Raw genomic sequence first — 16,197 nt, forward strand, 5'->3', positions numbered from 1 at the left:
ATAAATTATCTCATTATACTTGTATTTGTATTTACACAACAGACTTTCTTTATGTATATGTCTTTTGATGGGCACCCTAGACTAAGTTCATGACTTGGATATTGTGACTAGGACCCCAATAAACCCTCAGGATGCAGGTATCGCTTTTGTACGTTAATTTCATTTTCTTTGGACATATACTCAGAAGTGGTATTGCTGGACCATATGTAGTTTTACTTTTATTTTGAGGAACCTTCATACTGTTCTCCATAATGGTTATACTAATTTACATACCCAAGTGTATATGAAAACATACAGGAAACACTTTAAGGTATCAGTAGTTTTTTGATAAGACCCCAAAAGCACAAGCAAAAAGATCTAATGAAATTTGATACTAAGGAACTTCTGCATAAAAAAAAAAAAAAAAAAAAAACAGAATAAGAAACAACCTACAGAATGGGAGAAAATATTTGTAAATTATTCACCTGATGAAAGCTTAATATCCAGAATATACAAGGAACTGAACACTCAGTAATACAAACACCAAGATAATTTTAATGGGGGAAGTCTGGGGATATAGCTTGGTGGCACAGAGCCTGCCTGGCAAGTGGAAAGGAAAGGAAAAAGGAAAAAGGAAAAAGGAAAAAGGAAAAAGGAAAAAGGAAAAAGGAAAAAGGAAAAAGGAAAAAGGAAAGGAAAGGAAAGGAGAGAGAGGAGAGAGAGGAGAGAGAGGGAGAAGGGGTGAGAGAGAGGAAGGGAGGGGAGAGAGAGGGAGAAAAGGGCAGGGAGGGAGGGAGGGAGGAAGGAAGAAAAAATTTTAATGGGGGTCTCAACACTCCACTGTCATAAACAGACAGATCAACTATGCAAAAACTCAATAAAACATCAAGAGCTGAACTAAAGCTTTGAACAAGAGGACCTAATATATATTTACAGAGTATTCCAACCAACAATAGAATACACATTCTTCTCAGCAGCACACAGGACTTTCTCCAAATTAGACCACATATTAGCTCATACAGCATGCTTAAATAAAAGCAAAAGAACTGGAATTATTCCATATATTATTATTGGACCACAGTGCAGTGAGACTAGAAATTAATGACAGAAGACACTACAGAAACTATGCAAATACATAGCAATTAAATAATATCCTCTTAAACAATTAGTAGGTCACAGATGAAATTAAGGAGAGATTAGACAGTTTCTACAATCAAACAATAATGCCAATGTGACATAACAGAATCTGTTGGACACAATCAATGTAGTCGTAAAAGGGAAGTTTTATAGCAGTGAATTAGGAAAACAGAACATGGTCATATGAATGATCTAATGATTCACTTCAAGGTCCCAGAAAAACAAGAAAAATTTAAATCCAAAGCTAGCACAAGGAAGGAAATTATAAAGATCAGGGCAAAAATTAATAAAACTAGGCTAAAAAGATACAAAGAATCAATGAATCAAAGAGTTGGTTCTTTGAAAGACTGAACAAATAGCCAAACTCTTAGTCAATCTTATTTAAAAAAGGAAAGAAAAGACTAAAATCCATACAATTAGAAATGAAAAAGGTGAAACTGATTCTTTGGAGATTCAAAAGATTATCAGTAACTACTTTGAGAATTTTCACTCCAGTAAAACGGAAAACTCAGAAGAAATGGATACATTCCTAATACATATAAACAAAGATAACCAAGAAAATAAAACATTTTAAAATAAGCCAGTATCAGTCAGTGAAATTGAAACAGTAATTTAAGAAAACTACCAACTAAGAAAAGCCTGGGTTCTTGATGGATTCACTGTTGAATTCTATAAAAACATTAGTGAATATCTACTGCCAATATCTCTCAAACTAATGAAATTGAAAGGGAAGCAGTACTTCTAAAGTCATTCCTAGAAGCAAGCATTACCCTGATTCCAAAATAGAAAAAGACCCAACCAAAAAAGAGAATTAAAGACCAATCTCTTTCATGAACATAGACATAAAACTTCTTCATAAGATCCTAGCAAACAATGCAGCAAATCATCAACAAAATCATATACAATAACCAAGTAAGGTTCATTCCAGGGATGCAGGGATGGTTTAATATATGGAAATCAGTAACTGTAATTCACCACATAAATAGACCCAAAGACAAGAACAACAGGATCATCTCAATAGAAGCAGATAATGCATTTGATAAAATTCCGCAACCATAAAATACATCATGTACAATACAAATTTCCTATGATGAATATGATCATTATGTATAACTAAAATGTATCAGTAAGCTTTAATTTAAAAAATAAAATTCAGCATCCATTACAAAGGTCCTTATTTTACTCTGATAAAGACTGTCTATGATAAACCATCTATGACTAACATAATGTTAAGCTGAAAGTTTTCTCCCTTAAATTAGAAAAAAGACAAGGATGTCACTATCACTACTTTTGTTCAGCATAGTTCTGGAAACATCAGGTGGAGCAATCAGACAAGAGAAAGAAAGAAAGGGACAGAGATAAAGAAATAAGTTAAATTATCATTACTCACATGACATGATCCTCTACATAGAAGACCCTAACAACTCTAATGAATGACTCCTAGAATTAATTAATAACCAAATTCAGTAATGCAGCAGGTTATAAAGTCAACACCCAAAAATCAGTAATGTTCCTAAATACCAGTAACAAACTGAGAAGGAAATTAGGGAAACAGTATCTTTCACAATAGCACCAAGAAAAATGAAATACTTAGGAGTTAACCTAACAAAGAAAGTGAAAGACCTCTACAGTGAAAACTATAGTGCTCTGAAAATAGAAAGATATGCTCTGTTTCTGCACAGGGAGAACTAATATAGTTAAACTGGCCATACTCCCACAACTGCTACAACATTTCTTACAGAACTGAAGACAGCAATCCTAAAGCTCATATGGAACCAGAAAAGACCTCAAATAGTAAAAGCAATTCTGGGCAACAAGAGCAAGACAGGAGGCATTGCAACTCCAGACTTCAAGTTATACTACAAAAAATAGCATGGTATTGGCAAAAACATGAATCAATGGAACAGAACAGAAGATACAGAAACAACTACAGGCACACTCAGTTACACAATTTTTGACAAAGGGCCAAATCCCTTTGCTGGAAAAAAGATGGCCTCTTTAATAAATGGTGCTGGGAAAACTGGCTATTCACATGCCCAAGATTGAACTTAGACCCGTACCTCTCATCACACACCAAACCAAAATTAAAATGGATCAAAGATTTCAACATTGGAACAGAACACTTAATCTGCTGGAAGACAAAATAGGCAAAATTCTTGAAGACATAGGTATACAGGTATAGGCCGACTTTCTGAATAAAATCCCAGTTGTACAAGAAATAATACCAAGATTCAACAAACAAGATCTCATTAAATTAAAAAGCTTTGCAAATCAAAGGAAATCACCAACAAAGTGAAGAGACAATCTACAGAATAAGAAAAAATTAACCGGGCATGATGGCACATGCCTATAATCCCAGCATTTGGGAGACTGAGGCAGGAGTACTGCCATGATTTCAAGACCAGCCTGGATTACAAAGACCCTGTCTCAAAAACAAACAAACAAAACCCTCATCCACCCCTCAAAAAGAATGGGAATTTGCCAGTTACTCTTCAGACAAACTAACATCTTAGATAAAGAATTAAAAAAAAATTAGATCCCCCCAAGTTTAAAGACCCAATAAAAAATGGGTCTTTCAGATGGGCATCTGAAATGAACATACACTTCTCAGATGAAGAAGTACAACTGCCCAATAAATACATGAAAAAAATGTTTGATATTGCGGGCCATTCAAGAAATGTAAATCAAAACAAAATGAAGATGCCATCTGATCCCCCAAAAATGGCTACCATCAAGAAACCGACCAATAACAAATGCTGCTGAGGCTATATGGACAAAAGACCCCTTCTTCGTTGTCGGTGGGAGTGTAAACTGATACAACTACTATGGGAATCAGTATTCAAAAAATTAAAAATAGAAATTCCAGCTATTGATCCAGTTATTCCCCTTTTGGGTATCCTCTCAAGAGTTAAAAACATCATACTACAGTGATGCATGTGTACCTATGTTTATAGCAACACAATTCACAATAGTTAAATCCTGGAATCTGCCTGTATGTCCATCAACAGATGAATGAAGAAAATGTGGTACCTATACACAATGGAGTACTACCTGGCCACCAAGAATGATAAACCTGAGGCACCTGCAGGAAAATAGATGCACCCTGAGACCATAATGTTAAGTGAAATAAATCAGACATAAAAGCTTGTACAACATATGGTTTCTCTTATATGGAAAATTTAGTAAGAAAGAGGAGATAAACGAGAAAAGAAAAAAGTAATTATATTGTAAATATGCTTCTGTTGTTGGTCTCTGGTTTCAAGCTAATGTGCTATGAGAGTTCACTTTGCAGGACTTACAGTTGTTGGGTATTTGCAGTCTTTGCTGTTATGACCTATTTTGAAAGGGAGAAAAAGGAAATAAATGCGCAGAGTGGGAAACTGTATGGGGATGGAGAAGAACTCAGTGGTTGCCTAGATTTGGAGGAGCAATGGGGGTTGAAAGGTGACGGCCAGTGGGTAGAGTGCTTGAATCTGGGATAACAAAAATGATTTAAGTTCGATTATAGTTATAGTTGTACAACTCAGTTAATGTGCTGGAATCTACTGAATCTTGCATTTTAAGTTTGTGGATTGTGTAGTATGCAAGTCTTTAATAATTAAAAAAAAAGACTCAACAACAAAATACAAGTAATCCAATGGGGAAATGTTCAAAAGAAAATATACAAATGGCCAGCAAACAAATGAAAAAGTGGTCTTTTTTTTCATCAGGGGAACTGTAAATCAAAAACCACAATGAGATATCAGTTCATCCCAAGCTGCATTGCTTTTATCAAAAAGAAAACAAAGACTGGTGAGAATGTGGAGAAAGAACACATTCTCATTTTAGAATACAAGCATTACTGTTTTACACAAGCATTACTGTTTTACATCTTTTTTTTTTTTTTCTGGTACTGGGAACTGAACTCACGACCTTGTGCTTGCCTGGCAGGCGCTGTGCCACTCAGCTAAATTCCTAGCCCCTGTTTTACATCTTACATGTAAGTCTATCATCAATTTTTAATCACTATCTGTACCTAATATGAGGAATAGGGTCAAGGTTTGCTATTTATTTGAAGAAAAAGAGTCCCACCAGTTTGAACCCAATACAACTCCTGACATCATCATCCTTCCCCATAGGATACAGACTGTCTTTAATTTCATAATCATGTTTATTGTACAGTCAGCCTTGAGCTCTCTATTTCACTGCCACTATACATTTGCTTTCTAGTCTCTAACTTCTACTCTATCTTTATTATATCCATTTTTCTACTTGATTTTATAAATGGCTCTGTGTGCCAGGGATATAGCTCAGCAGCACAGTGCCTACCTGGCAAGCATGAGGCCCTGAGTTCAATTCCTGATCTTCTCCAAAAAAAAAAAAAGAAAAAAGAGAAACTTCAAAAACAAATGGCTTCTGCTTTTTAGTTTCCAAAGATAAAACTTAGATCACGAATGTTTGGCCTTCCTTTTCCACTAACATATATTTATAAACTTTTAATCTCATTGTTTCATCAAATACTAAGAAAAATTTGTTAAAATTTCCAACTGTATTTGTCAGTTCTACTTTGCCTTTTAATACTCTCAACCTTTAAGTATTTTGAAGCTATCTTGTTAGGTACATGCAGAATAAAGTATTATTTTTAAATAACTTGTCCTATGAAATAGAGATTCTTTTGGTCTCTACCTTTAGTAATACACTATTTGTCTATATCCTACTTTGATTGTTATTAATTTATGGAGCACACTTCTGGGTATGTCTGGGTTAGTCATGGAGGTATGCCCTTGGGTACAATCTATGTATGGTCAGTGATACTTTCTTGCTCTGTTTCCTAGCTGTTAGGGACTAAGTAGCTTTGCTGTGCTGTGTCCTTCCACTGTGATATTCCTGCCTCAGAGCCAGTCAACCATGAACTGAATCCTCTAAAAACATGAGCATATTTAAATCTTCCTGTAAGTTGCAGGTTTTGGATATTGTGTTCCAGCCAAGAGAAAGCTGACTAGAGGTTTCTTTTGGCTAATGTTTGCATGACATTTTTTTTTTCCATATTTTACTTGGGATCTCTGTCCTTATATTAATAACCCCCCGTTTTTTAAAAATTGGTGCTTATATTTGGTTTAGCCTGACTTTTAATTCAATTATTTAGTCCATGTATACTTAATGTAATTACTGGCAAATCAAGATTACTGGCAAATCTCATTATTTATTTTGTTAATCCTATTGTTATGTTTTCTTTTGCCTTCTTTGTAGTAGTTTTCCTTTCCATTTGTTTTATTTGGTCTCTATGTTACCTTCTTCTAAAATTATTCCAGTGGTTGCTTTAGAGACTTGCAAATACATTTTTCATGAATTATTAGTTTATCTTCAATTAGTATTGGTTAATGCTTCCCAGAATGTGCGAGAATCTTTTAACAGTTTAGCCCCCTAAGCTCTTATTCTCTTGTTGTGTCATTTACATACTTTACATCTTATACACCCCACAATACGCTAGCACAGTATTGTTGTTTTATACAGCAAAAGCTATCTTACGCCTCTTAATCCTTTAGCACTTTAAAGTCTTTCAAATGACCTTTACCTTCCACAATTTCTGTTAAAAAGTCTGCCTTTAAGTTTATTTTTGCTCTGTGGAAAAGTAATGTTTACTTCTTCTCTTGCTACTTTTTTAATACCTCTGCTTCTGGTTTTCAGCTACTTGATTACCTTGTCCTTAGCTGTGTATGTGTGTAATGTCATTTGAGGTCTGTGGGCATTTCTGTGAATCTAGACTGCTGTATTTCAGTTTGAAAAATTCTTAACCACTACCTCTTCAAATGTTCTTTGCTCTTCTTTTTTTTTTTTTTTCTGATACTGGAAACTGAATTTAGGACCTTGCACTTGCCAGGCAGGTGCAGCACTTGCTGAGTTACATATCTGGCTCTTTATCCTACGCTAGAGGGACTCCAATTACACTTACGTTAAAACTGATTATGGGTATTGCTCTTAAGCTCTGTTCAGTGATTTGTCTTCTGTTTTTAATGCTGCTCACTTTAGATATTTCCTTTTGACCTGCTTTGAGTTCTGCTAATTATATCCTTTCTTTTATGTTCAGTTGGCTTTATTATCATCATTTTTTTTGTACTGGGAATCAAGCTCAGGACCTTGTGCTTGCCAGGCAGGCATTGCATCATTGAGCTATATCCCAGGCCCTCAGTTGGCTATTAGCCATCCACTGAGTTTTTAATTTCAGATACTGAAATTTTCAGCTATAGAATACCCACTTATTGTTCTTGTTGAAACTCTGCATCTTCTTCTTTCCTGTTGTTTATGGCTAACATCTTTAACATGTTAACCATGGTTAGGACATTAGTGTGCTATCTCTTGTAACTATCATCTGTGAATTTGGTTCTTTTTTTCTGCTTTTTGTTTTTACTACCTGTCACATTTCCATGCTTCTGCTGGTAACTTTTAAAGCTTTGAAGGGTAAAATAAATAAAATACAATAAATTGCATATATTTAAATATACAATTTGATTAAGTTTAGCAAATGTGCATTCTATTCTAAACCACAATTCAAGATGAAGAACACATCAATCATTTCCAAAAATTTCCTTACGCACTTTTGTAATAGTAACCTGTCCCATTCATCCATCTGGATGCCTTCAAACCAACAGCCTATCATTATTATTGTGGCTTTGCAGAAACTGTCCCAATCAGTTCATACAAGCCCTCCAATTTTGTTCTCCACTTTCAAAGCTGTGTTGTCTATTTTACGTCCTTTGTATTTCCATATAAATTTTAGAATCAGCTTGTCAATTTCTAAAAAAAAAGTCTGCTGGTAATTTAGCGGAAATTGTGTTGAATCTACAAATCAATTTGCAGAAAACTGAAACATAATAAAATACTGAATCTTTTGATCCATTAACACCAAGTATCTGTTTATTTAGATCATCCTTAATTTCTCAGTATTTCATTTTAACTTTCAGTTTACTGCTCTTGCACAATGTTTGTCAGATTTTTCTGTTTTTAATTTTTGATGCTATTATAAAGGGTATTCTTGGGCTACAGATACAGCTCAGTGGCACAGTGCCTGCCTGCCAAGCAAAACATCCTGAGTTCAATTCCCAGTATGAAAAAAAAGGGTATCTTTAAATTTTTAATTTCTAATCATTTGTTGCTAGTATACAGAAGTGTAATTCATTTTTTTTGCATACTGCTTGTGCCTGCAACCTTGCTAGTTGCACTGACTAGTTCAGGTAGCTCTTTTTGTAAATGGCATAGATGACTGTGTTACTTGTAAATAATGACAGTCTGGCTTCTTCCTTTCCAAGGCATGCCTTTTAGTTCTTTTTCTTGACTTTCTGCATTGGCTAGAACTTCTAGTCCAATGTTGAACAAAAAAGGTGAGTACCTAGTCTTTTTAACCTTATGAGAGACATTTTATATAAAAGAACAAATGGGGCTCCAGACATAGATAACCTTCCATCAAAGGGGGATACTTTTCCTTCTGTTAGGTCAGAGGTATGGTAAGGCTGACAGTCAACTGTGGAAAACATTGGGCTGGAGTTGCAGTTTTGATAAGGCTTTCATTCCTGTTCCTTGGGCCAGTGTGTAAACCCCAGCACCCAGGAATCCATTAACTGAAATATTAGGTGTATTTTTAGCTTTTGTAAGTTTCTACTGTCTTGGCAGTCCTCTACAATCACCAGAATTCCAGAATCCACAATGCTTCCAGGAAAAAAAATTACCCAGAAATTCTCAGCTTGCTTAGAACAGTTTTCTCATCGCTTGTAATTCTCATTCACTTAGTCACTGTCACTTCCACAAGTTCCCAATGTCTCATCATTTGCAGTAAAAACAATGGGCCACCATGACAATACCTTCCTATGCAAGCGTAACTTCGCCCATTCCTTTCACCTCTGCATCTTTAATGATCGGGCTCTTAAAAATGAACAGGTGGAGGAGAAGCTACTAATGATTCACTGGTAGAAACTTAAAGAGAGGGTAAAAAACTGGGGATATAGCTCAGTGGCACAAGTGCCTGCCCAGCAAGAGCAAGGTCCTGAGTTCAATTTCTAGTACAAAAAAAACCAAACAAACAAACAAAAAACTTTAAAAAGAGAGGTGAAAGTTAATTTATTTGGCTAAAATGCAAAGGTTCCAAACAACATAGATCTATAAACACCTAACTTTTATTCTAAGTATTAAAATGAAAGGATACAACTTATGGCACTAAGAGTAGCCATTAGTTAAAAAAATTCCCCAGACTAAACTGAGTACTTGCTCTTGACCAAAATACACAATTTTTAAAGCTGTATCTTTATGCCCTACACCTTTCAAACATACAACTGTGAATGAATCCACAGCCATAAAACCACAGAGCTGAATGTGCAGCCTTGCTTATTAAAGAGACTAGAGCTCAGGATAACCTGAGAATAATCACTTGCAACTGAAAATCAAATTCCTAATTATCACTTTGAGAAAATAATATTGCTGGGGACAGGAACTAAGCAAGGAGCTTTATTCAGTAATGACTTAGTACAATAAACTTAATTTTCCGTACATTAGCATAGACTAGCATTGACTTAGAAATAAGTTTCCAAAGACACATGGTAATGTTTATCAATGTTTCATCAAAATGAAAAGGAAAAGCTAACTTTCCAAATGATTAAGATGTAAAGAGCTAAGATACTTACTGATATAGCAAGAGTTTCATTCTTATGGTCAAAATTCATTTTTCCACAATAGGCCCGTTGTGATAGTAAATTGTCAAAGTACAATTTGCATCGTAAAGTCAAACACCTTAAAATAAATTGGGCACATTAAAAATAGGATAAAGACACAGAACTGTACATCCAGCATGATCTAAACACAGTGTGAACACTGGTTATCCACTTAACAGGTGAATGTAGCTTTCCACCAGTGTTTTTAATTTACCTGTACCCTACATTTAACCAACTCATTCACTTTTATGATAATCATATGTAAAGTGAACAAAGGAGTAATCACAAATATAATATACTCCATATACCAATCAGTCTATATGAATGTATCACTCAATTTATATAAAGCCTTATTACTCTAGTAGATTAAGACATAATTTTTTTTTTTGAGACAAGGTCTTGCTCTGTAATTCAAGCTGACCTTGAACTCACTATGTAGCCCAGCCTGGCATCGAACTTGTGGTGATCCTCATGCCTCAGCTCCCAAATGGCTGGGATATTTGTGACAGTCTCACAGACTGGATGAATTGTTTATTTGTACCTATTTCCAACCTTGTTGGCTTCTGCAAATATTAGATATACTTAATGTTGTTCTAACAGCACTTTGTAGATAGGTAAGTAAGCAGATACGTAGGAAGGTAGACATATACATATGTCTATATATGAATAATATATACATAAATCTTGTACTGTACCAGTATATATTATAGTATAAATACTATACTAACTGAAGTATAACATTTATAATAATTGGTATATATAATTATATTTTTATATAATGTATATGCATAAAAGTGGATACTATAGCACATAAAATTCACTTACTATTGCAGCTAAATTTGATACTAAATGAAATATTTAGACAAATATTTAGGCATGCACCACCACACCTGGCTAAGTCATAAATCTTGTCCTTAAAAGGATTAAATTCTAGAGCCATTAAAATGATAAACTGCCTATTCATTTGCCTGTTTCCTCCCAACTTCAACTACGAATAGTAGTAAAGAGGTTAGGGGCAGTCTTTTATTCATACTCTGATAATGCCTTGTACTGTACACTGCTTGGTACAATGTGAGTGCCATCCTTCCTTCTCTATATATTAGATGACGCTGTACTAGAAGGAAGAGCTTTCCCCCGCTTCATTCTTTATATACTTATCTACCTTTCTATTTACAAGGACAGAGTCAGAAATTATTTTACTCTCTGGGTCCATTTTGATTTATCCACAAATATACACACATACATTGTGATCCTCAAATTACCCCAGATTTTGCCAATGAATGCCCCCTCAAGCTGGTCCCCCACACTTTTTCTCTCTCCTTTCCTCTCCTCCTCCCTTCTCCTCTTGGTAAAGAGGCTCTCCTGTATCTTCCTTGCCAGATCTAGAATCAGCCATTCTCTTGGAACCCTGGTTCTTTTGGGGGAAAGTATTTAGAAAATAAGGTCCAAGTGACAGGTAACTGGCTACTTTTCTGAAAGTCACTATTCTTTAATGAGTGTATGGCTCATATCTTTGGAATAACTATGACTGTGTTCTTTTCCCTCCTATTTTTCTCCCTACATTTCATTAACTTCTTACACTAGAAAATAATGATATTCTGAGTTTTCTTTTGCTGCCACGGCTACCTCTCCTAGTTAGTTCTTAGAACTCCCTATTCACTGTGCTTTCTTTCAGTACCAATATGTATTTTTTTGAGACATAAACAGCCTTATCAAGTAGCAAGAAGCACACACAGTCAGAGGGGAGTGCAGACGCTCCTAAAGTGGGACACTAATATGCATTCTTCACTTGTTTCAAACTCGTGGGATGCTAACAGTCTATTGTCACAAAATGGCAAAGTTCTCCAGCATAGAGAGGGGAAACGATTTTAAAAACTTGGTCATTTTATTCTCCTTCTAAGACTGGGTGATCAATGTAAAGCATGTCAGTGGTGATGCATTGTATTAATGCAGTAAACCATAAGGGCAATACTTTAACAAAAGAAACCTGTTAAATGCCAATTGCTAGGTAATGACATAAAGACTACTAGATCTGGAAAATATGTATGTACTAATAGGGATTAGTTTCCATTTCCACTTAAAACTAAGAAACTAAGTAAAATATATGAAACAAAAGTTTTAGACTCACTATCAGCACAGGCAGCTCCTATCAAGTCAATCTCTGAGGCAGGAAGAAATGACCTGAATGCTGTGAATGCTCCAAGTCAGAAGCATCAGTGAGTGCACACCTCAGTGGAGCCCGCCCTCTGTGTCTGTGTCCAGGCAGCGGAGAATAGCACAGAGGGATAACTCAGAGGGTCTGCCAGGGTTCTGAGCCCATCATGAGCTCAGCACTCATCAGTGCATGTGTGAAAACACTACCTAATCCTGGGGAAGGAGACATCCAAAGCACAAGCACTCCAGAAGCTCACAAAGAGTCGGGACAGTTCATGTCACCACTGGCCAGATTGAAAAGGCCACAATTCTTAAGGTACTGTCAGAGTTCTCAGAGTACAGCCTCAGAGGTAAGATAAAATTAATCATGATAAATGCTGCTTCATTCCCACCTAACAAAGCTTAAAAACAGCCTCAAAGGGACAGAAATGAATCCCACTCAAATTTGAATAATATAAAAAAATTAAAAAACAATTCATAGTGTTCCTAACATAAAGAAATGATAAAGATCTGGAGTTATGGATACACCAATTACCCTGACCCGATCATTACACATTGTATTCATGTACTGAAATGTCACACTATACCCCACAAATACATAAACTACCATGTGTCAAATAAAAATTAAAAATGTATTTAAAAGATAACTACAACATGCATTTCAAAACATATAATTTAGTTAAGGAGTATGGTCAAACACATTGCATTTTATGGCTTTAGCTAAATTTCACTATAGTTAGGTATATTTTTATTCCCTATGGTCTTAAGATTGGAGAATTGTGGGTATGAAGAAATTTAAGATACTCTTAAATGCACGTTAGTGAGGAATGTCACTGTGGTAAACAGGCAAGTGGAAGGACTGAGACTGCCTCAGATCTAAGTATATTAAGACCTCTTCATCCTTATCAACTGACCTCTGGTTTACTTGTTTCTTATGATACTAATTTGGGTTGCTCCACCTCTGAAAGTCTGTGTCTCTCAGTATAGATAATATCCAGTCTCCCTGGTCCTGTATTTGTTTATTCAACCAATGTGTATAAAGAGCCCACTATACTTCGGGCTCACTGCAGATACAGCAATAAAGAAAACAGTTTGTGTTCATGTAGCAATGCCATTCTAGTAGATGGTAGTAAGTTAACTGAGATGGTGCCGCAACAGAGGTATCAGACTCCTGCATCCCTTAAGAAAGTGTAGTGGGATGGGTATGGTGGCACACACCTATGGTCCCAACACTTGGGAGGCTGAGACAGGAGAACTGCTATGAGTTCAAGACCCACCTGGGCTAAATAGTGAGTTCAAGGCCAGCCCAGACTACATAGTGAGACCTTGTCTCAAGAAAAAAAAAAAAAAGCAATGGAAAGCTACTTTCAGTACCAGTGAGTTCTCACTGGAAGGACCCAGTTAAAGAATGAATGGCACACTAGGACTTACCTTGTAAACAATCTCTAACAGAATGTAAAAGTTAGGGCCAGGGATATAGCTCAGCGGCACAAGTGCCTGCCTGGCAAGCACAAGGTCCTGAGTTCGATTCCCAGTACCAAAAAAAAAAAAAAAACCACAACTATACAGAATGTAGAAGATAAACTTGCTATAAAGGCTCTTCAAATCAGAATACTTTGATTAAATTAAAGAATCCTAAATTCTATAAATGATAAAATAAACATCTAGTTTCTTTTCTGACTGAAAATTGTAACTGTCTTTTCATTATCTATAAATGATGATGAGAAAACAAAAACACAAAAATGCATAATATATATGAATATTATTTTAAGTACTTACCTTCTAAATTGTTGGTATGTTTTGTATCTGTGGGTCATTATTTCTTCTAGTAACTTAATAAACCTCTTTAAAGTTCTTACTTTATTATCCAGGTCAAGATAAGTTTCTCTTGCTTCTTGGTATTGCCTATTTCATGAAAAAAAAAAAAAAAAAAAGTAAATAAATGCTGCACAAACAGAACAAAATAAAAACAAATACAAGTAAGGCAATGCGAGCAGAGAAGCAGAACAGTAGCTACTTTCATAAACTTCCAGTCAAAATACATTCCTAGAATGAGGAAGTGCTACCTATCTGACTGCCACACTGAAGAGAACGAAACCCAGCTGCAAAGGAGACCGAGAAAGTCTGCGAGCACAAGGGTGCAGGTGGGGCTGGAGCTGAGGCTGCAGTCCTCAGACAACACTGGCAACAAAAGGGCCACACTGGGAGAAGGTTCCCTCAGTGACAAGCAAGAGAACAGAAGGACAAGAAAGGAGAGTGAGCACTTAAAACTCCTGCATCCTAAACAAGAGGAACTCAGAGAGGCAGAGAACACACAGCCATTCAGAAGCACCCTTACAGAAGTCAGCAGCCAGGTGGTAGAAGGAGGGAAGAAAAATATCCTCAATATGAAAGGCAACCCTGGCATAAGCCCACAGCTACCCTTCCCATCCCCCTTCAAATAGCCAGTTCAAGAAAATCCAAGTAATTTAAAAAATAAATAATAAAAAGACACGAGAATAGCAACTATATGAAGATAGTTACAGAAAAAATATTAAGTACAACACTTTCCTACACACAAAGAAAATAGATTAATATTGTTACAAAATAGATAAAAACTATAATTCAACACTATAAATTAAAAAGAGAGACTCTGAGCCATGCACGCCCTGCGCCAAGAGAGCGAGTGCTCTGGGAGCTGCTGTACTCCTGGGTTCGAGTCTGTGCTTGGCCCACACTGCCGCGGTTCCCAGCTGAAACGCGTGGAGAGAGCCAGGTATTTCCCATCTACTCCCTGAGGGCACAGCACGCGAAGCAGGACCCCGCTGACATTACAGACGGAGCCCAGGCCTCCCTGCTCCTGTGGCAGAGAGGAGGTCCTCACTCAGAAGCCCCAGGGACTTCTCTGGCTGGGGGCGGGGCATGCAGACTCTCCCAGCCCCACGCACCCTGCGCCAAGTGAGCCAGTGCTCCGGGAGCTGCAGGACCGCGGTTTGAGTCTGTCCTTTGCCTTTGCCCAGACCCCCTAGCGAGTCGAAGGCTGGGGAAGTCTGTGACTGATACCCATCTGGGCTGCATCTGGTTCCCGTATGTGTCCTGAACTGACTGGAGACGTAGATCCAGGTGGTTCACAAACTGCAGACCCTGCAGTTTGTGTCTGAATTATGCCTGTACCCTAAATTGCCTGGGGACATAGGTCCACTGGACCAGGATTGTCACACCACTGCAACCTGAGTCAGGTTGTGCATGTGCACTGAACTGCAAGGGGACACTGGATCAGACGGTCGGCCATCAACTGACACAAGTGCCCGTGTCTGAGAACGGGGATAACTAGATACAAATCAAAAACTGCTGTAAAACCCAAGACTAAGTAGTGCTACTCAGAGGTCACCCAGGGGCAAACAAACAGAAAAAATAGGGACACTAGTGGTCTTGGCTGAGCAGCTACCAAAAAACAGAAACTGAGCTTTCTGCATCTGGTAGCAAACATGTCAAAACGAAACACTAAAACACAATCTCAGAACTCCACCCCAATCAGAACAAGTCCAGGAGACATCAACATAGGAGAACTTGGTAAACACACGCCTGAAATAGCTGAAATGATTGCAAAGGAAGTAAAGAAACAACTCCAGAAGGCCATAGAAGAGATGAGATCAGAAACAATCTCTCAGGCAAAAGGTGAAATGAAAAGAATAATGAAGGAAATGCTCAAAAAGTCTGAAGAAGAAATATATAAGAAAATAGAAGAACAAAGGCAAGGGTCAGAAGCATTCAATGAAAAATATAGAAAGGACTTAGAACACATGAACTAGATTCTAAGAGGCTTCCAGGAAAATAAAGGTGCCACTGAAAGCTACCAAAACCGCTTGAATGAAGCTGAAGATAGAATCTCAGACCTTGAACACAACATGGCAGCTAGCGACTGTGAAAAAAACGGCTCTCGTAATATCAGCAAGGATCCAGGAAAAGTCAATTCAACAGCTGCAAGATGAGGCAAAGAAGAATAATGTACGAATTATTGGAGTCAATGAAACAGCAGGAGGCAACAACTGACATTAAAAGATTATCTGCAGAAATAACAGCAGAAAATTTCCAAAGCATGGAAACAGAACCTGATATCCAGGTAAATGAGGCATTTAGAACTCCAAAAAACCACAACCAAAATAAAACTACACCCAGACATATAATAGTCAAGTTCCCAGATCTCCAGCAAAAGAACAGAATATTAAAAGCTGCTAGAGAAAAGAAACAGATTACCTATAAAGGGAAG

At 36.8% G+C, this 16,197-nt stretch overlaps 1 protein-coding gene across 1 annotated transcript in view; it reads right to left on the reverse strand.

Annotated features, from left to right (window-relative positions):
• Smc6 (structural maintenance of chromosomes 6) overlaps positions 1 to 16,197 on the reverse strand; it is a gene marked incomplete in the record, with an annotated part of 96,772 nt that overhangs the window by 8,073 nt on the left and 72,502 nt on the right. Inside the window, 2 exon segments of the mRNA XM_013522645.1 lie at positions 9,768 to 9,873; positions 13,728 to 13,853. Coding sequence (XP_013378099.1) covers positions 9,768 to 9,873; positions 13,728 to 13,853 — 232 coding nt within the window.

The sequence above is a fragment of the Chinchilla lanigera genome, unplaced genomic scaffold (genome assembly GCF_000276665.1).
Source record: "Chinchilla lanigera isolate Chin_1 unplaced genomic scaffold, ChiLan1.0 scaffold00068, whole genome shotgun sequence".
NCBI classification, from domain to species: Eukaryota; Metazoa; Chordata; class Mammalia; order Rodentia; family Chinchillidae; genus Chinchilla; species Chinchilla lanigera.